Below are 22,006 nucleotides of genomic sequence, written 5' to 3' on the forward strand. Positions count from 1 at the left end.
AACTGTATAATTTGACACTTCTCTTCTGTGGAAAGAAAACCATATATTTTAAAATAACTGAAAGTATTACTGACAGTATTCTTTTATTGCTAATTAATCTGACAACTAATTGTGCTTGAACAAAAGATAAGTTAAATTGAGTATCTTTTTATCTTACTTAAATGAAAATCTCTCAATATCCTGTTGAATTGTACTGTGTCATACACATTCTACCTGAGAATTTGCTGCCTTCTCTGATCACATAGTCCAAACATGATTTTTTGAGGAGTGTCTGTGTTTTGGTATTGGTGGCTTTCGTGTGTCTTATTTTTATAAATTGAAGCATAATTCTGGTTTTCTGTATTAAAATGTTTCAAATATATAAAGAATGTTAAGAACACTTTAAATTATTGAGCATATTTTTACAACTGGAAAAAAACAGTTTGGGGAGACATTGTGATACTAATATGTATATGTTATAGATTTTTTTTGTTTTGAGAATGCTAATAATTGTTACTCTTTGTGGTTAATAGATGCGTATTTTGTTCTCGTGTGTCAAAGTTGTAAAAATTAGAGGCATATTCTTCTGGTTTGAACAGATAAAATAGATTATTGTCAAATACATTGGTGTTCGAACCATTTTCATGAGGTCTTGATGCAGTAAAACTTTAATAGTTGATGTTTTGAGTATAAATAATAGACTATGGAAACAATAAAATGTTTAATTCTGAATTCGTCAGCCAGGAAAAATAATGCTTTATATTTTATATAAATTATAATTCTAGAGATAGACTACAAATTACCGTTCCTGTTTGTGCCTTCATTTTTCTCTTCACCAGTGTTTTAAAGAACATAATTTAATTAACATATTTCTAATCTGTACATCTATCTTATAGGTGCTGAAAGGACATGATGATCATGTGATCACATGCTTACAGTTTTGTGGTAACCGAATAGTTAGTGGTTCTGATGACAACACTCTAAAAGTTTGGTCAGCAGTCACGGGCAAAGTAAGTTTACTCTTCCTACACTTCACAAAGTCACAATTTTGTGTATAGCATTGCAAGTAGCAACTGGAAAAAAGAAAATCAGAATTCATTCTTGATTCTCAATTATTGGGATAGCAAATATCAGAGCTCGTAACTTAGCTTTTTCCCCCATATTTATGAAAATCAATGGCATGAGGATAATGATGTTTCTCATGATAGAGGTTTCATTAATTTTTTTTCATTTACATAGTTTGTGACAGATATTTTAACATTTTCAAGGGTGCTTTATATTTTTCTTGGCTCAATTTTTCCCCACTTTTATTTACTGTCTTAAGTTATACCTCATTACTTTGTAATGTTTTTCAAAAGTATGGTTGAGGGGTATTTATTTTTCCTTATGAACTGCTTTGTTGATAACCTACCTATAGTTTAGAACTTAATAAATCATGTTAATTTATACTTATCTCAAACCCTTGTGAGATGAGAGTGGACTAGGCATTTAAATGTAAGTTTGAAGAAAAAAGTAGCCCAAGCAATCAGCTTGACCGTGTACCATATCATACCTTAATGATTCTCTAGCAAATATTTATTTGTATCTGTCCAGTAGAGAATATTTTCATGAATTAAGTAATTGCCACCTAAAAAATAACAGAAGAGAGTATGAAAACAAAAAAAAATCCATGTCTTTTAAAATGTCTTTTACCATGGTGCTTCTTGGCAAGTATCTTATAAATACGCCAAGTCAGATGTTAAAATTTTTTAAAGCAGCTTTATATTTCCATAGTGTAATATTAGTTTGGGATTTATTTCAGGGCCTTAATGTCTGTCTTTACTTGTCTAGAAGTAGCTTCACTGGCTCCTAACTACTGCCCTGGGGCAGATTCAGATGAAATGTGGTATGTAGCCACACCCAATACTGTTGGCATACTTTCATTGAATCTATTCCCATGGAAGAAACCCAGTTGCAATTTCAGTATTTTTTCATCAAAGAGACCAGAGCTATCATAATTGCTTTCATATCATGTTTCCTTTTTATTATATCATATTTTATATCATATGTTTGCTTTCTACATGTTCTTCAATTGCTTGTGCTTATATAAATTTATAATGCTTTGAATAAACAAAACTATAAATAGTGATGGGATCATTTTATACGGATGTGTAAAATAATATTTTCTGAAGAGCCAAACGAATAAATAACTTTACTCCAAATTTTAATGAGCTATTAAATTTTATTTAAATCACTTTTCCTTTCTACCCAAAAGTAATCATCTTAAGTGTTTTTCCAGTGTCTGAGAACATTAGTGGGACATACAGGTGGAGTATGGTCATCACAAATGAGAGACAACATCATCATTAGTGGATCTACCGATCGGACTCTCAAAGTGTGGAATGCAGAGACTGGAGAATGTATACACACCTTATATGGGCATACTTCCACAGTGCGTTGTATGCATCTTCATGAAAAAAGGTAAGGGAAAATCTTATCGTGGTTGGGACTTCTTCCTCTATTATTTGTGAATTTGGGCCCTTTCTGTATAGAGTTACTGAAATAGTGACAATGAGCTCTTAAATTACATTTAATTATTAGACTTCAGATGGTTCTATTCTAGGAAAGCCATAGTGTTTTGTCTTAAAATTGGGGATTGTCTGTAAGTTTCCTTTTTCATTTGCTAGTGTTGTCGGCTTCCTCTTTGAAGCTCTCTACTCTCTAATCCTTTTTATTGTTCTGTATCTTTGATGACTCATCATGTTCAAGCAGAAATCATTTTTTCTCTCTCTTTTTTTGATATTCTTACTTCTGCAAGTGGGACAAATTCAGGCTTCAAGCGTCTGAGCCTTTTTAAATTACCTACCCACCTTACACCCACCCTATCTCTTAAGTCTAGGCAAAAGCTGAGGCCTGTGAGTAATTTGTTCTCTCATTCTGAACTAGTGTCACAACTTTCTAACTTGGTCATCTTACATTTTATATGCTGACATACAGTCCTTTTATAATTATGATAGTGTCACTGCCCAGTTCTTAAGTCTTTGTGAGCCTACTGTTGACTAACGAATTAAGGAAGAAATCCTCAATCCAGTTTTCAAAATGGTGTCTGCCAAACTAGATTGCTTGACTTTTTCTTCTCAGTGCCTTTGCTGTTACTTTTATCTCCTCCTGTAAAGCCCTCCTATTAAAATCCTATCTTTCTATTATCTTCATCATACCCCTGTTAAACAAGTGTGATTTCTGCCTCTTTTGTCAAAAAAGGTCTCTCTGAAAGGTCCTTACAGTGAATCAGTGGCAGTCTTTACCTTTAATTCTGTCTATAGCATCTTCTTATATTAAGAACCATTACATTAAGCAGATTTCACACCAGATTTGTAATATGTTTTCATTGTGTTCCATTGTGTTCTGACTTAAATCTCAACCCTTTAATTTTCTAATTTTTCCAATATGGAAACTGTGGTATTTCTTTTATCTCTTCAGAATGAATGACATAAGGATACCTGAGTTTTCAGCTTTGTTTTGTAATCCAAAAGTGATTACAGTATTTGCATATTGCTCTGGTTTTCAGGAGAGTGTAGCGCTAATGTTGAACCACATGTTTAAGGGATAGCCATTGTTTTTAAAGATGCACATATCTTTAAAGATCCATATCAATATTTTTATAGCCTATTGCATATTTATAAATCTAATCATTAAAAGCATAAGCAGCCTGTGTTTGAGGACATGTCTAAAACTGGTTAATTTTTACTGGAATGTATAGTGTAAACACAAATCTGCAGCTGTTTAAATTCCAAATCCTGACTTGTTTTGTTGTATAACCTTTATTAAATTTTTTACCTAATCACAAGGGAATATATGCATCCATAATTGAAATTTTGGAAAATGGCAAAGAACATAAAGAAGAAAATTTAAATTCTTTAAACTACTACCACCTAGAGTTCTCCCATTAACATTTTATACACATGCCCACATTAACATTTTATTTCTAAAATCAAAATCTTATTGTATATATTTAGAGGCAGCTACTGCTGCTTTTAAAAAAAAATACAGTACAGTGGTTTTCAAACTCAGTCCCACAGAACCTCGAGGTGCTGGAACTAAGGTCCACAGGTCAGGGAACCAAGCATGAGGCATTCTAGGCTTCCCAACTTCCCATTCTCTTATTGTATGTTTATATACCAAGGTTTTACATAGGATTTCTTTTGACAAGAGTTGTTCCTGTGTAAGAAAAAGAAAGCTAAAAAACCTTGACTAAATCTATCATGTTTTCTCATATTATTAAAAATTCTAAACATGGGTTTTTTTGTTTTGTTTTGTTTTTCTGTTTTTCCCTCTGCAGAGTTGTTAGCGGTTCCCGAGATGCCACTCTTAGGGTTTGGGATATTGAGACAGGCCAGTGTTTACATGTTTTGATGGGTCATGTTGCAGCAGTCCGCTGTGTTCAATATGATGGCAGGAGGGTTGTTAGTGGAGCATATGATTTTATGGTAAAGGTGTGGGATCCAGAGACTGAAACCTGTCTACACACGTTGCAGGGGCATACTAATAGAGTCTATTCATTACAGGTAAGATCTCTTATCTCTCCCTTAAATGCTCTCCTGATGAATCATAAGGTTGTTTTACTCAGATAATCACTGTCAAATTGCTGCTCCAGTACAATCCAAAAAAGATTAACCAGATTATTCTGCTGTTTTTATATAAATTTCAAAATTATTTAGATGCTTTCAATTTTCTGTGATCTATTTCTCCTCTAAATACAAATATTTGTCTTGTAACCTGACAATTTGGGACTCTAAGGTTTGCTATATTAATTAATGGTTAAATAGTCTCATAGGAGAGTAACCTGGATTTTAAGAAACTCCTTTGCAGAGGATTAATATGGCCCAAAGCTGACCCTTTGCTTTGATAGCTGAAAGTTGATGGACCATGTAATTGTGATTCCATCCCCATTCAAAGTGGAAATAGATCCTTTCTGCATAAAGCACTCTACTGTCCCAGGCCCACTGATTTGTAGTCATAAGGAAGTAAAGTTGACTAAACAGATTTTTTTTTTTTTTGGTTTACATTTCAAGCCCATATCCTTGAAAACATTGCCATATTTTAAGATCATTGACTAGATGAATAGGAAGTTTAGAATATGAATCTTGTTTTGTTTCCAGAAAGGCAACATTTTCAATGTAAAAATATTTCCTACAGCCTATATAGTTTATTTATCAGTTATTGCCCATTAATGTTCAGCAAATTAGTACATAATCTTAGTACTGTCAATTCTGTTCTTAGGATATTTGTTTCTTTGTCGAAGGAATATTGTCCATGTCATGAAATATTGACAATATGATCAAGATGTTTGCTAAATTAGAAAAGGTGATGAATTTGGAGGAAGGGAAATTGGCTGCACCTGTTTGTGATATTCTCAGAAGCTTAATGAATATAATATTCTAATTTAAATAACCCCATTTGATTGAGAAAAGAGGTAGCCACATTATTATATAGAAATGATAGATTGTTGTTGACTTTTGGTGTAGCTGGGAAGCTGGAGAAGAGGTGGTATGTAGTTTGCTTTTGATAACAAAATGCCACCTCTTCTGATTCCAGATACAATTATCTTTTGGCACATTTCCTAATTAGCATTAGGTTCTTTATAAATGAAATTTTATTTTACACACGGTTTTTAATGGAACTTACTTTTGAACATCACGAAAGTTATCTCTAGCCCTTTTCATGCCTTAAGTGCTGATAAGCACTCCGTTTATCATAAGCTATGTCATTAGTCTTAGCTTCCTAGTGGGAAGGAAAACTCAAATAGCAATTCTCTCAGTCACCCATGATATATAGCTAGGTGGGGCCAGATGATTTGAAAATTAAGATATTGTTCATTTTAGGTGCTTTGTTTTCATTTTAAGTTGCTTCTGCATCTAGTTTGAAGCAGCTTGGCATAAAGATGAACCTTTCTGATGGAAAGGTGTGAGAACATACATTGTAGAATGGCTCGGCATGCGCTTCATCCTCATTGCCACTTTACCTTAGTACCTCATTTTGTTCCTGGCATTACCCATTTCCCATCCTCTTCCCCTTTCCTACTAGGATTAAGGTCAGTAATTGATATGAAGAGCATCCGTACTTCTATTCTAATAAACTGTGTCTTTTGTAGTTTGATGGTATCCATGTGGTGAGTGGATCTCTTGATACATCAATTCGCGTTTGGGATGTGGAGACAGGGAATTGCATTCACACGTTAACAGGGCACCAGTCGTTAACAAGTGGAATGGAACTCAAAGACAATATTCTTGTCTCTGGGAATGCAGATTCTACAGTTAAAATCTGGGATATCAAAACAGGACAGTGTTTACAAACATTGCAAGGTAAGTATTAGTTACGTTTAGTTTTGTTCATTAAAAATGAGATCATTATTCAACGGAAATATGGAGCTTTAGCATTACAAAAAGAGTCAACCTCATACGGAATGATTACTTCAGAAAAGTTTATGCATATTTTCACCCTGACTTACAGAACTAGTCTACTCTTGAGGAAATGTTTTGAACTGTGTTTTTAATATATAATATAAAATTGTTTAATCACTTCCTGCATGTTCAATTGACTCTACTTAACCTTTAAGAACAGTGAGAAGAAAGATCTTGGCTATATCATAGAAGCAACATACTCATTATATTTTTTGATTGGCCATTGCATTTTGAATTTGTAGTCCAATTTTGAAGGGCTACCTTATTGAAAAAAACAAAAGCATCCTTGATAGAAAATTTATTTGGCCTCCTCTTAGTCACGTGCTTAACTGGAATGGAGAGGAATAATAGTGCCTACTAAAATAGAGAAAGAAACAAGTGAAAATCACTAATATTAGATGAAGTACAGCAATGCCTCATGATTAACTTTTTCTATTTGTTATAGCCCTTAGAAAGCGTTTTTTTCTGGGGTGGGGGAGGGGGGGCGGCATCTGATAGGCAACATTGCAGCTTTTTACTCGTTGGTTTTGTCTCTTCTCAGAGTTTTGAAATAGTGACCATTCAGCTTTGAGTGGTTCATAGTGGTGGAGTAATAGATCTCTTAGTGCTCATTTGTCCATCAGCAGTATGTATGGAGTTGCACTATCTGCATCCTCACCAAGGAATGCTGTCGTTCACACAGCCAGAAAATAAGACATTTGTCTGGTAGCTAACCAAGCGTCTTGGAAGACAGGCCTCTTGAAAGTTAATGTTTCAGTTACAAATTGCTACCAGATTTTCTTATATCCCTGCTGATCCTAAAATACTGAGGACATAGGTTTCTAAATATGTATCATTTCAAATGTTGCATTTATTGTATGTTGTAAAGTAGAAGTCTACAAATTATAATGTAACTAACCCATAGCCATTATTTCTAACCAGTAATTAAATTCTTTTGGTTTTTGTCTAGGTCCCAACAAGCATCAGAGTGCTGTGACCTGTTTACAGTTCAACAAGAACTTTGTAATTACCAGCTCAGATGATGGAACTGTAAAACTATGGGACTTGAAAACGGGTGAATTTATTCGAAACCTAGTCACATTGGAGAGTGGGGGGAGTGGGGGAGTCGTGTGGCGGATCAGAGCCTCAAACACAAAGCTGGTGTGTGCAGTTGGGAGTCGGAATGGGACTGAAGAAACCAAGCTGCTGGTGCTGGACTTTGATGTGGACATGAAGTGAAGAGCAGAAAAGATGAATTTGTCCAATTGTGTAGACGATATACTCCCTGCCCTTCCCCCTGCAAAAAGAAAAAAGAAAAGAAAAAGAAAAAAATCCCTTGTTCTCAGTGGTGCAGGATGTTGGCTTGGGGCAACAGATTGAAAAGACCTACAGACTAAGAAGGAAAAGAAGAAGAGATGACAAACCATAACTGACAAGAGAGGCGTCTGCTGTCTCATCACATAAAAGGCTTCACTTTTGACTGAGGGCAGCTTTGCAAAATGAGACTTTCTAAATCAAACCAGGTGCAATTATTTCTTTATTTTCTTCTCCAGTGCTCATTGGGCAGTGTTAATGCTGAAACATCATTACAGATTCTGCTAGCCTGTTCTTTTACCACTGACAACTAGACACCTAGAAAGGAACTGCAATAACATCAAAACAAGTACTGGTTGACTTTCTAATTAGAGAGCATCTGCAACAAAAAGTCATTTTTCTGGAGTGAAAAAGCTTAAAAAAATTACTGTGAATTGTTTTTGTACAGTTATCATGAAAACCTTTTTTTTTTTTTTTTGCCAACCATTGCCAATGTCAATCAATCACAGTATTAGCCTCTGTTTATCTATTTACTGTTGCTTCCATATACATTCTTCAATGCATATGTTGCTCAAAGGTGGCAAGTTGTCCTGGGTTCTGTGAGTCCTGAGATGGATTTAATTCTTGATGCTGGTGCTAGAAGTAGGTCTTCAAATATGGGATTGTTGTCCCACCCCTGTACTGTACTCCCAGTGGCCAAACTTATTTATGCTGCTAAATGAAAGAAAGAAAAAAGCAAATTATTTTTTTTTATTTTTTTTCTGCTGTGACGTTTTAGTCCCAGACTGAATTCCAAATTTGCTCTAGTTTGGTTACGGAAAAAAGACTTTTTGCCACTGAAACTTGAGCCATCTGTGCCTCTAAGAGGCTGAGAATGGAAGAGTTTCAGATAATAAAGAGTGAAGTTTGCCTGCAAGTAAATAATTGAGAGTGTGTGCAAAGCTTATTTTCTTTTATCTGGGCAAAATTTAAAACACATTCCTTGGAACAGAGCTATTACTTGCCTGTTCTGTGGAGAAACTTTTCTTTTTGAGGGCTGTGGTGAATGGATGAACGTACATCGTAAAACTGACAAAATATTTTAAAAATATATAAAACACAAAATTAAAATAAAGTCGCTGGTCAGTCTTAGTGTTTTACAGTATTTGGGAAAACAACTGTTACAGTTTTATTGCTCTGAGTAACTGACAAAGCAGAAACTATTCAGTTTTTGTAGTAAAGGCGTCACATGCAAACAAACAAAATGAATGAAAAAGTCAAATGGTTTGCCTCATTCTCCAAGAGCCACAACTCAAGCTGAACTGTGAAAGTGGTTTAACACTGTATCCTAGGCGATCTTTTTTTCCTCCTTCTGTTTATTTTTTTTGTTTGTTTTATTTATAGTCTGATTTAAAGCAATCAGATTCAAGTTGGTTAATTTTAGTTATGTAACAACCTGACATGATGGAGGAAAACAACCTTTAAAGGGATTGTGTCTATGGTTTGATTCACTTAGAAATTTTATTTTCTTATAACTTAAGTGCAATAAAATGTGTTTTTTCATGTTAGTATGCCTGTTTCTTCCACTGAAGTAATAATCCTTCATTATAAGTATTTAGGATTTGTCTATAATATTTAAATCAGCAAAATCTTGGTTTCTTTGCATCTCCTGCTGTGTGGCATAGAAATCAATACTTCAGACCTGTTTTATACAGCAAAAGTAAGGATAATGTGCTGCAACTGCAAATCTTACTTCTCTCCTAGACTATGAAGGAGGACACTCCACTGTGCTCATCTCTGTAGATTGCATTGGGGTATATAAATATGAAATCTGGTTCCATCAAAGAATCAACAAAACTTTTGTGATAATTACAACTAGAAGCCTTATAAATAACAAATTCATTTTGAAATTTTGACCACATATTAAGTGCTTACCCTCGATACTTTCTGTTCATTCTCTCTCAAGCTCCCACTATCCCTGAGAAGTAGGCACTATTATCTCCCGTTTTAAAGACGAGCAAAAACCTGCAGCTGAGACTGGTTAGGCAATTTGTCGAATCATAGAACTAGCAGAATGCCAGAACTCAAACCCATATTTCCAAAGACTAAATACATGCTGCTCTTTAAGAAAGTTTGACAGACTAAAGCAAGGTTTGAGAGGGAAATAAGCCATTTTTCTGGTACTTTCTGACTCTTCTGTAGCCATTTTGTTCAACAAATCTAAATTTTATAATGTAAGGGGAAAAAATAAAGTTGTTTTTGAAACTATGTAGTTCTAAAAATATTTAATGTCTCAAATAGGATGTATCTATATATGGATATAGATATATATACACACACACACATACATACATATATATCCAGTAATCTCAACTAACCAGGCCCTAGATGAATATCTAAAAGCTACTAAAAATGGACTCCCCTTTTTCTCATAGTCATAAAGTATGTGTTCTTTACTCATAGGGCAAATCCTGGGCCTCATTCTCCCAAAGCTACTAAATCAGAACATTTGGGGAGTGTGACCCAAGAACCTGCATTTAAACTAGCTCACCAGGTGAGTTGTGGATACTAAGGTTTCAGAACCACTGCTTTAGATACCATTCCTGTACATTTGGTTATTTGGTTTATTAGTCCACAGCAAATTACAGACACAAAAATAACAAGGAAAAGTGACAGGGTAAAGGAAATAAAAAACAAAAAACTAACTGGTTAAATGCAAGGCAAAAATCCTACTAGGCCGTGAGGTGCAGGGTCTTTAGAGTAAACCAGGTTACAGCCCAAACCATGACTACCGTTCACATTGATGACCGTGAATTGTCAAGAAAAAGTTGTAATTCTATTTGATAGTTCTTGAAACCGCTTGATTGTTTCATAAGAGCATATAAATGAGGCTTAACTATAATTGAAGAGAAACATCCATTTTTGGAACTTTAGAGAATAGAATGAGTTCACAGGCTTTGCAAACAAATAGCCCTGAATTCGTATCTCAGTTCTAATATGGTCTAGTTATGGGGACCTTTATCATGTTTCTTGACCTTGTATTTCTTCATTTAAGATTGTAGAGGATACCTGTCTCCTAAGGTTATTATAAAGATTAGGTGAAATGTAAAGCACATAGCATACCGATGGCATTTACAGCTTAGTAAATGGTAGCTTCTATTAAAAATTTTTAAGTAAATAGACCCAGAGAACTTTCTATATTTGAGAATTGAATGTATTTGTGACTCATTCAGATTATGTAATAAAAATAGAAGACACACACACACACACAGAGCAATCCATTCTTTTAAGTGGAGCCACCTAGATTCTCATTTGAGTCTTAAAGAAACCTTGTGAGATAGACCGGTATTGAGCACCTAACAGTGGTTTTGTATATACAGTCATCCCTCAGGATTTAGGGAGGATTGGTTTTAGGATCCCCCCAGCCTCTCTCCCGTGGATATCAAAATTCATGGATGCTCAAGTCACTGATATAAAATGGAATAGTATTTGCATGTAATATAGGCAAATCCTCCCGTATGCTTTAAATCGTATCTAGATTACTTATAATACCTGAGACAATGTAAATACTATGTAAATAGTTATACTGTATTGTTTAGGGAATCATGACAAGGGAAAAAGTCTGTACATATTTAATACAGACATAACCACCCTTTTTTTTTCCAAATACTTTTGATTCTCGTTTGGTTGAATCCGTGGATGCAGAACCCACAAATAATAGAGGGATGACTGTGTTTAAGTGTTCATTAAACATCATTTTAAGAATAAATGAATAATCTTTATTACAGTACATCTTTGCTTGAAGGGAAAACGTTAGCATCCTTCTACAGGAATCAAAATATTGTAGTTAAAAAAAAAAGGTCACAGAGAGCTCCATTTTGTGGCCTTTTTAATGAAAAACTTTACCACCTTATATAACTGTATATTTTTAAATCTTCATAACAGATTAGGCACTCTTCATATTTAGATGTTACAAGTTCCCAAATATCAAACATTGCCTGAAACTAAGGCTGAAATTAGGACACAAAAGTAACTCATAAAAGCCAGTAGCAGGTACTTAGTATACTTGTTGAATTGAGCAAAGAGAGTTGATTATCTCATTATTTTTTATTAGAATTGTTTATAATTTTGACACTTTGAAACCCCTTTACCAAGATTCAATTACTACAGCTATTTCATTAGTTTGCAACAGCTAATGCCTACCAAATGGTTAAGTAAATGTTTCAACCCACCTTATTTGTTTCATTTCAAAATAGTAATTGACATTTTGTTATTTGTATTAACTGCTTTGAGCCATTTTCTCTACCCGCTTTGAGCTAGTCTGTTGTAAAACTCTTCTAGTTCCTTGAATTGATTAGAGGCTACAGAAGACCTCTGTGCTTTTCTCTTCTCTAAAGTGAAATGGGGATCAAAGGTAGCTTTCCCAGACCCAGCTGAGCCCTGGTTTTCTGTACATTTCTCCCTGAGAGACACATTGCACACTGTGAAACAAAGGTACGGAGGTGGAGGAGAGAAGACATCTCAGAGGTGCCTGCCCGCTACTGTCCTTGCCCCTGTGACTCCCTCTATTCCATGTTGAAACCAGAAATATGAAGCTCCGTTGCTTTGCATAGCAGAAATAGATTCACATTACATTTTTTTCTGATTGATTCCTTCCAGGAGAAGGAAAGTTTTTGAAATATTTCTCCCCAGTCAATACCACCCTCAGACACAGCTTCGTTTTCATTCTTTTAGTCATCCTCGGCCCCAGTAAAAATCAGAATTGTAACCTATACTCCTTCAGGTTCATCAGCCAGTAAAGGATCCAGCCTTGTCCCTTATGGCAATTGGAAGAGAACCTCCTATTTTGCAGTGCCATTTGTAATTCTAATAGTAGAAGTAGCTTAGGGTTGCTGATAAATAAGTTCGAATAAATGCTTCTGACACAGATTGTTTTAATGTTCTCTGCCTTACTGCATTTTGAAGATGGCTTTTGTTTATGTGTGTATGTGTTTACACATACACACACACAAATGCACAAGAATATATTGGAAACTCAGAATAAGCCTCATGTTCTTATTGAGTCATACCATCATTCCTTTAGGCCTCTTGTTTTCATCTATCAAAAGTAAAGAATGGCCATAAAGGGAAGGAGTTGGTGGCCAAGAGGAGACTTCCTAGAATTCCTCTCCGTGATAGATTAGTGGCCTCCATGTCTGAAGAGGATGTGTGTGTGATGTTCCTGGAGTCCTGCATCAAGCAACCATGTGGTAGTTTGAAAAGTTGATGCATAATTTTTTATTTGGGCATTTTCTGCTGCCCAGGAGATGGATATGAAGTTAGATCCAAAGTAGCTGCACCCAGCTCCTTTTCTGGGGAGTGCCTAGTCATTGCTTTGAATTGCAAACAACATAGCAAGATCTGACATTGTTGACTAACCAACATGTCCCATCCATTCAGTTAATACTAATGATGCCCAAATGAGTGAGGTTCTTGCCAACTTTGTCCCCTGCCACCTTCTCTTTCTAGGTTGAATGAGACAAAAAATTTCAAGGATTCTTCAGGGAAAGGAAAAGCATCAAAAGCTGAAAGGATTCAGAATGCACCTTTCACCAGAGCATGAAGTATAAACAAATTCTAGATCCAGTTCCTAGGAAGACTCATTGCTGAGACAAAAAGCCTGGCGACTTCCCAATTTGCAATTGGGTATAAAAATAGCAGAGTTTCTATTTCAGATGATCTGATTCTCCACAGGATTCTTAAGGACAAGGAGCCACTGAGTGGACATTTTGATGTTTCATTCTTTCCTTTCGAATATCTGTGATGGCAAAACCTACGAAGGCTGTTTGGATTCTGTTTTACTTCAGCAGCCATGCTCTGCAAGTAAAATTACTTTGAAGCCACTTGCAAATCAAAGATTCAAATGTAATGGACCACAAAAGTATATTGCCAATCTACCCTCTTCCAGGAGGCCCATCGATTATAAAAGAGACATTAAACCCTGCTACTCACCTAGAGGGGAAGCTTATTTGCAAGGCTTTTTAAACTTACGTTACAGCCCCTAAGAATTCATCAGACCCTTATTCCTTACTAAATGTAGTTAGAAAAACTATGAGTCTTTTCAATTTAAGTATGTTGTCCACTCCTTTAAAGGGAGTTTGAACAGCTTAAATACATCCAGCAAGAACAGAGTATGGTATAGAGATAAAGAGTAAAACCGCATACATCTCTGGTCAAGGTTGGATCTGGGTTTCAGGAGCCTAACGCTTACAAACTTAAGGACTCTCTTTAAGAAAAAATAAAATTAGATCCAAAAATAAACATTTAGAATGAGAAAGATGATAAATTACTGAAGCCTAGGAAATGCAGATCCTTCTGAGATACATATATATCTCAGGGCTTAGGGTTGCTGATAAATGAATTTGAATAAATGCTTCTGACACAGATGTCCCCCCATAAGGGACAAGGCTGGATCCTTTACTGGCTGATGAACCTGAGGGAGTATAGGTTACAATTCTGATTTTTATTGGGGCCGGGGATGACTAAAAGAATGAAAACGAAGCTGTGTCTGAGGGTGGTATTGATTGGGGAGAAATATTTCAAAAACTTTCCTTCTCCTGGAGGGAACCAATCAGAAAAAGATGTAATGTGAATCTATTTCTGCTATGCAAAGCAACGGAGCTTCATATTTCTGGTTTCAACATAAAATATATATATATATATATATATATATATATATATATATATATATATATATATATTTTTTTTTTTTTTTTTTTTTTTTTTTTTTTTTTGAGATAGAGTCTTGCTCTGTGGCCCAGGATGGATGGAGTGTAGTGATATGAATCTCGGCTAACTGCAACCTTCACCTCCTGGGTTCAAGCAATTCTCCTGCATCAGCCTCCTGAGTAGCTGGGATTACAGGTGTGCACCACCAAGTCTGGCTAATTTTTTGTATTTTAGTAGAGACAGGACTTCACTATGTTGCCCCCAGGGTAGTCTCAAACTGAGCTCAGGCTCAGGTAATCCGCCCGCCTTCATCTTCCAAAGTGTTAGGATTACAGGTGTGAGCCACCGAGTAAGATCTCTTTAGGCAATTACCAGAAATGCTTCAGATTGCAGCCTAGCTTCTCTAGCCCACCTGAAATACTACAACTCCCAGCAACCCCTAGCTCTCCCAAGGATCTGTTAAATGAGGGCCTCAAGATTAGCTTAATCAGTTTCAACATGAATCCATGTCTGCCTGTCTCAACTTCTGTGTTCTACCCCATCTATAAATGAGGTAACATGAGGACTACATAAGACAACGTATGTAAAGCACTTGGCATAGTGCCTGGCACATAGTATTTGTTAAAGGGCTATTTGTTGTTATTACCTGTAATAAACTATCGTAGCTAACTGCCATTGTGCACGTAACACTTAGCATAGCTCTAAGTATTTTTATATTATTAATATTCTCAAGTATCCCATGGTTTACTATTATTAATACAAAGTCTCATTTCACAGGTAAGAAAACTGAGACACAAAGATGTCAAGTTACTTGCTCAAGGACACACTTAAGAGAAAAAAAAGGAGAGCTGACATGTGTGGTGGCTCACACCTATAATCCCAGCAGTTTGGGAGGCCAAGGCAGGAGGATCACCCAGGAGTTCAAGACCAGCCTGGCCAACATGGCGAAACCCTATCAATACTAAAAATACAAAAATTAGCAGGGCGCGGTGGTAGGTGCCTGTAATCCCAGCTACTTGGGAGGCTGAGCCAGGAGAATCACTTGACCCCAGGAGGTGGAGGTTGCAGTGAGCCGAGATCACATCACTGCCTGGGCAACAAGAGAGAAACTCTGTCTCAAAAAAAAAAAAAAAAAAAAAAAAAAATATATATATATATATATATATATATATATATATATATGTATGTATGTATGCAATCCAGTCTAAAATGACAAATTATTTCTTTCTCTCCAAAGAACCTATTTCAATTGAGAAATCTAAAAAGCAGGACCCCAAAAAGGAAGCAGGAGAAGAGAATTGAGTAGACAAAAGATTTCATCAACTTTGGATGTAGGAAAACAGATGTAGGAGTGGATTACTCTAGTTGAGTAGAGTAGAAAAGCCACTATCTAATGTGCCCAGAAAGGGGGACACAAATGAGAAGCGAGCTAATTCCTTTTCTGTGAAAGGCAAAGGTAAGACAGGAGCTGAAAACTGGGGGACTAGCTGAAAGGAAGAACACATGGAATAGTTGGAGTCCTACATCCTTTTCTCAGCCAGGGAACCACATCTGTGTTACCCCCTATCCCATTACCCACCTCACCCGACCCTTCACTGAGCACACAGGCACAGGAGAGGCTCAGAAACAAAAATGGAGATTACATTCTCCCTAACCCTCTCCCGGAATGCCAACAATCTGAAATATACCAAAGGATTCTTTCCCAGAGAAGTGAACAACCTGAGAGAAAAAGTCTCTAGATACTGGCATTTTATTAGAGGACTCCTTCAGTGAAACTGCTGGCTCCCCACCCAATCAGAGAAGAAATTTCTCATTCTAAGAGCCCCAACCATACAGAGCTTCCCATTCACTTTTTAGCATCTGTCTCTAAAATATGAACAGATAGTCAAGAATCAAGAACATTTGAGAAAAGACGCTGATTTAAAAGACTAAGCAAGCCAAAAACCCATGGAATAAACTTTGAGAAAGAAAGTTTTATACCCTCAAAAGATACTGCATCTTATAATATGGGAACAGAACACATTTGTTTTTTAAAGACACAGTCTCACTCTGTCCCCCAGGCTGGAGTGCCGTGGCAAAATCTCAGCTCACTGCAGCCTTGATGCCCCCAGGCTCAGGTGTTCTTCCCACCTGAGCCTCCTTAGTAACTAGGACTACTCATGCCACCACACCTGGCTAATTTTGAATTTTTTTCTAGAGACAGGGTTTCAGCATGTTGCCCAGGCTGGTCTCAAACTCCTTGGCTCAAATGATCCATCCACCTTGGCCTCCCAAAGTGCTGGGATTACGGGTGTGAACCACTTCGCCCTGCCTAGGATACAATTTTTAAAAGAGCTCATGGAAACTAAAATATAATAGAAATTTAAAATGAAAACCTTAAACGGAAAAATAAAAATTGAGGAAATCAAACAAACGTTAAAGGAAGACATGGAAATTAGTAGAAAAAATATTAAAAACTTAGAGGATCAGTCTGGGACATCTGACATTCAAATAACAGGGTGTCCAAAACAGAAAATAGAAAACAAAGAATAAAATGTTTTTAAATGCATGAAAAATGAACAGAATTGGATGACAGAAAACCCCTAGATGACAAGACCCACTGAGTGCCCTTTGAATAAATGAATGAAAAACAAACTGCCCATCCATGTCCATCATTATGAAATTTTGAAACACCTAGGCTAAAAAGACCTTCCTAAAAACTTGTGGAGAGAAAAGTCAGGGTTAAATAAAATAAGAATTGGAATTTTGGACTTCTCAATAGCAACATCAGATGCTATAATAGAAGACAGAAGTCTTCAAAATTGTACAGGCAAAGTATTTTCAATTTAGAATTTATACCCAGCCAAATAATCAAGTGGGAGGGAGAATAAAGACATTTTCAGCATGGAAGACCGCAAAGCACTCCCTCTCAGAAACCCTTTCTTTCTGAAATGAATATGTGGTCCAGCAAACCACAATCAAGAAAAACGTGGTAGACAGAAAATAGGGATTTTAACACAGGAGATGGGTGAAGCGAGTTCTAGGATGGGAGGTGGGCATTTGAATTCAAGAACTAGCAGTTGAGGTGTAAGCAGGGAAAGTAATGGAAGAAAGGTCCCAAGAGTACAAAAGGAAATGATAATCATCTCATTATCATGCCAGAGCTTTTAGAGAAAAAAAGTCTCAGGGTTCCGAACAGCTGATGGTACATTTAGAAATTTTTTAAGGTTCAATATATAAAAAGCTATGCAACGGATAAAAATTAAGGCAATTATTAATTTTTAAAAGTATGTTTAAAAACATAGTATACTAGTTAGACCTAGAAACTATACTAAACTATATGTAGCCATAAAAATATAAATACTATATGATTGCTAAAACATCAATGGGGGAGGAGAGGATAGTAGAGGGAGAGTTAAATCCTCATCTACCATAATTAGAAGTTATTAGTGTCTAAAATGAAAAAGTAAGATGCACATATTATATATCATATATATCCATATATATGTCAGATATATCCCATCTTTATATATCTGGTATATAAATATATATATAAATATATATGATATATATAAATATATATATATATATATATGTATATCAGAAGAGTTAGCTAAAAGTTAAAAATACTTGCCTCTGTGGTTTGGGGGAAAGTGGAGGGTTATAGCATTTCGATATACTTTGAGTGTTTGCATTACTTTGCTAGAAATATATTTTTTAAAGCAAGTTCCTCCAACACCTTCTGCAAAAAAAGCAATCAATACGGCAGATTTCAGAAATAGTGACCTTTCTTTACCCATGCCAGTAGAATCCATCAACAAGAATGATCTATCTAGTCAGTCTCATGTCACAAAGAGGGGCTTAGGGGTGCTCCTCCTAGAGGAGTTCTATAGCTAGATAGAGGCTAGGATGGAATCCATGTGTGGGCAAATTACCTCAGTTCTCTGGTCTCTTGTTTCATCTGTAAAACAGGCACAATAATAGTCCTAACCTCATCAGGCTTCTGAAGACTGAACAGATGACGTAGGTAATGTGCTTAGCATAGTCTCTGGCTTATGAGTTCTTAATAAAAAGTACTTGATAATATCACTGTTAGCAGCATTCTTCAGTCTCAAGGTGGAAACCATCATACGTTAGGATCTGAAACTAGCAGAATCCAGAGCTTTTGGCTTCAAGTTCTGGTTTGAGTATGTGCAGATGGATAAACTGAGTTGTAACCCCATGCATCGTATATCAAGAGGACCAGCCACTTGGGGATCCTCAAGGATATAGGTGCCCTCTCCCCTCTCCAACCTGTTTTCCCATCACCTCCTCCTGACTTTCATTGGGGTTTAATTCCAAAATCTCCCACCAGGCATCTTAAATGTTTTCTCCACATGGAAATACTTTTCAGTAAAATGAAAATGACTGAACTTTTTGTAAAGTGAAGTTCAGAGTATCCCTTTTGGGACTCTATTTTTTCCCTTGAAATTCTAGATCAAAATTTCAAAAAGGCCAGAGTGGGGTCCATACAAGAGCAGAAGCAATGAGTTGGAAGAACTTCTGTGCACCTCTATTAGTCCCGCTACATGGAATCCTTAGGGTGAGTTCATAATTCCCATGATGACCAAAGTCTTTCATACCTGGAAGTGTGCAGTGTGAATTGGTCCGGGTGTACGTTGGTCCCCAGCCCAGCTGTGACAGGGTGTGCCATTACTGTGAGTTACTCCTGACTTTCCAAACCTGCCCAAGACAGTCAGAGACATAGCCTATGAAATCATCTGCCCTGGCTGCTCTCTCTAAAGGCCTAGAGCCAGTGAGAGCCTCAGAGGCCCACTCACAGGCATGGCAGTCAGCCTGGGGGGCTCCCTGTGTCAGCTCAGCTCTCCAGGCTAAGTCCTAAGGTCTGCTGCCACCTGATCCTTCTGAACACATCCTAGATTGCCAGAAAGCCCCCAAACCACAGGCATTCCATGTCTCTGCACTTGGCGGTTTGTGGTGTTTGAATCCCATAGCCACAGGCTATTCATTTGTATATGTTTCACTGTGGTTTTCTGCTTGGTGACCTAGACTGTTACCCAGCAAGATTCCTTAAGGTTTCAAAGCAGCTAGAGAGACCACTAGCAAGTTTCTCTTTCTTAAGAGCTTTGTAACCATTCCTTCTCAACTGAAGTTGCCTGTTGGTTGAAGTGGGCAGCTTAAGTTTCTGAAGTCATCAGTGACGATACCTAAGATGTATCTGCAAATATTTTTAAGTATGTGTGAACAAATCAGGCCTAGTATCACTACCCTCAGTGAATTTTTTTTTTTTAATTAAAGCAGCCCTTAGGGGCTTAAGGTCTAATTTAATTGAATAACTAGGTGTCATATCGAGGGACTCCAATGAAAGAAAGAAAGAATCCCTGAAGTGTTGATTGGCTGTTTCTGGAACTTGGCCCAAGTTCCTACTACAGACGTGCCATGTCCACTTGTCTCAGAATTCGTGTCCTGGCTGGTGAGTACAATTCTTTAAAACTCATAGGAGATGGATCCTGGTACTATATTCCTCAAAGCCTCCCCGCCCCAGACTAGCACACGCACACACACACACACATATTCTCCACCTGCAGGACCTGAGTCTACACACACCCCAGTGTTTCTGGTTATTTCCACTCAGCTAAGGAGTCATTGCAATGGGGAAAATAAATTAGAACCAAATTAGACTAAGATTCAGAGTCCAGGAAGCATGACTGCTTATGAACATTACTGGTTGTTTTATGTATTCACTGCCTGGGGGGTGAGGTTGGGGGAAAGCTCCCACATCAGTAGCCAGCAATGTGGCTAATCAGTGCACAGAATGGAAATCTGGAAAGAGGTCCAAATCTGATAAGATATATAGTATCTTCCCTCCAGTTGTGTCCACCTCTAAGAAAAAAATTACAGAATATTCTCAATCTGTTAAAAATATCTTACTTCACTCTTTTCCCTTGCTCACCCTGGAGAAATCCAAATTAGAAAACTTCCTATTTAAGATAATCAACAGAGGAGAACAACAGATCAACTTGGGCTAATGTCAGTAGCAGGGAAGACCAATTAACAAATTCATGAATTGTGCTGTTTACACTTCTATTCCTAAGGTTAATTATGCGATCAAGTAATAGCTTTTGCCTTGATTAGAGGGCCCTTAGGAAATAAAAGTGTGTTTCCTCTTTACAAGTATGTTTGCATTTCAGTCCTGCAATGATAGCACAGGAACTGGGCTCAGCAAACATCGCCTGTGCACACAGCTGTAATCAAAGCCGAAGGTCTTAATTTAAATAGCCTCAAGACTCAAAGTGTAAACAGAAGCATCATCCATAAAAGTGCTAACATTCACCTATACATTTTTCTCTCTCTCTCTGCTTTGGACTACTTATAGTGTCAATTCTTTGCAGAAGTTTATTTTCCCATTATTCCCTATTGTAAAGAATCAGTAAAATTAGCTCCTTGGGCTATAGGTATAGAAGAAAGAAACATTGCCCACATTTCAGGGAGCACTCTCTGCAAGGCTGTTCCAGCTTCCTGTTAATAATGGCAGCTCATGTTTTTGAGGTGCTATTCCATGGCAAGGGACCTCACATGAATAAATTCTGTAATCCTCATAATAAGCCTATGAGGGAAATATTGTTATCATCCTCTCCTTTTCAGGTGAGAAAACAGAGGCACAGAAAGGTTATGTAAATTACCCAAGTCCATAGCAGCTAGCTAAGCCAGGGTTTGAACCCAGGCATTCTGGCACCAGTGTGGACACATTTAACCACCATGTGCTGTTGCTCCTCTCTTTAGGGCCCTGACTTAAGCATGCAGTGTTAGAAAAAAGTGAGTTATTTCACCCAAATGGAGAAGCAACACTTTGTGCCATTTTAAATCCTCAAGTGAAGTGCAAAAGTTTCTTTGTCCACCTACAATCCACTTCTGAGTAATCTGACCCAACGTCATCAGAGAGAAAATGGCTTCCTTGGGGAGTGCTGAAAACATTAGAGAGATGTGACCAGAGACCTCCATCACGCTGATTCCTCCCTTGCCTTGCCAGGAGCACTGGGCCAGCCTACCTTGGCTACTCAGCGCTTGTCGAGGTTGGGTTCTCCTATGGCAACACAGTGATGCCCAGCTGGACACAAACCTTGATTGACAATAGGGGTAAATTAAGAGATGGCTTATTGGCTTTAACAAGGACTACTCACAGAATATTCTGGATTAAGAGCAATGAACCAAATTCATTTCATGTCTTCCTTTTCACAAGAGCACCTACTGAAAAAGGGAGGAGCGATGTGCAGGGGTCGTATGCTCAGGCTTTGGAATCAAATGGAACGGAATCAAATTCAGACTCTGCCATTTACAGCTCGGTGGCCCCAGATAGATTACTTCCTCTTTTTGCACATTGGTGGCCTCATCTGTAAGATGCCTTAATGAAGATGAACTCAGACTATCCAGGTACAGAGTTTTGTTCTTGCTACTCAGAGTGTGTTGCACTGTCCTGCGGCAGCAGCCGCCTCCCCAGAGAGCTGCTCGGAAATGTAGACTCTTGGGTCCTGTTCCAGACCTGCTGAACCAGAATCTGTACGTTTGCCCTGCGGTGCTGATCTGAATGGTCCTTCATCTCAAATACTGAAATTTAGGAAGTCATGGCA

At 37.1% G+C, this 22,006-nt stretch overlaps 1 protein-coding gene across 5 annotated transcripts in view; it reads left to right on the forward strand.

Annotated features, from left to right (window-relative positions):
- The window catches only part of LOC105463486 (F-box and WD repeat domain containing 7), a 210,782-nt gene extending 201,523 nt beyond the window's left edge, over positions 1-9,259 (forward strand). For all 5 annotated transcript variants that reach the window (XM_011710595.3, XM_011710597.3, XM_011710596.2 and 2 more), the window contains 5 exons: positions 876-989; positions 2,258-2,439; positions 4,298-4,523; positions 6,110-6,320; positions 7,369-9,259. In XM_011710595.3, coding sequence (XP_011708897.1) covers positions 876-989; positions 2,258-2,439; positions 4,298-4,523; positions 6,110-6,320; positions 7,369-7,637 — 1,002 coding nt within the window. In that variant the 3' untranslated portion in view covers positions 7,638-9,259. The remainder of the gene's footprint in view (positions 1-875; positions 990-2,257; positions 2,440-4,297; positions 4,524-6,109; positions 6,321-7,368) is intronic.
- The last annotated feature ends 12,747 nt before the right edge of the window (positions 9,260-22,006 follow it).

This window comes from Macaca nemestrina, chromosome 3, assembly GCF_043159975.1.
Source record: "Macaca nemestrina isolate mMacNem1 chromosome 3, mMacNem.hap1, whole genome shotgun sequence".
NCBI lineage: Eukaryota > Metazoa > Chordata > Mammalia > Primates > Cercopithecidae > Macaca > Macaca nemestrina.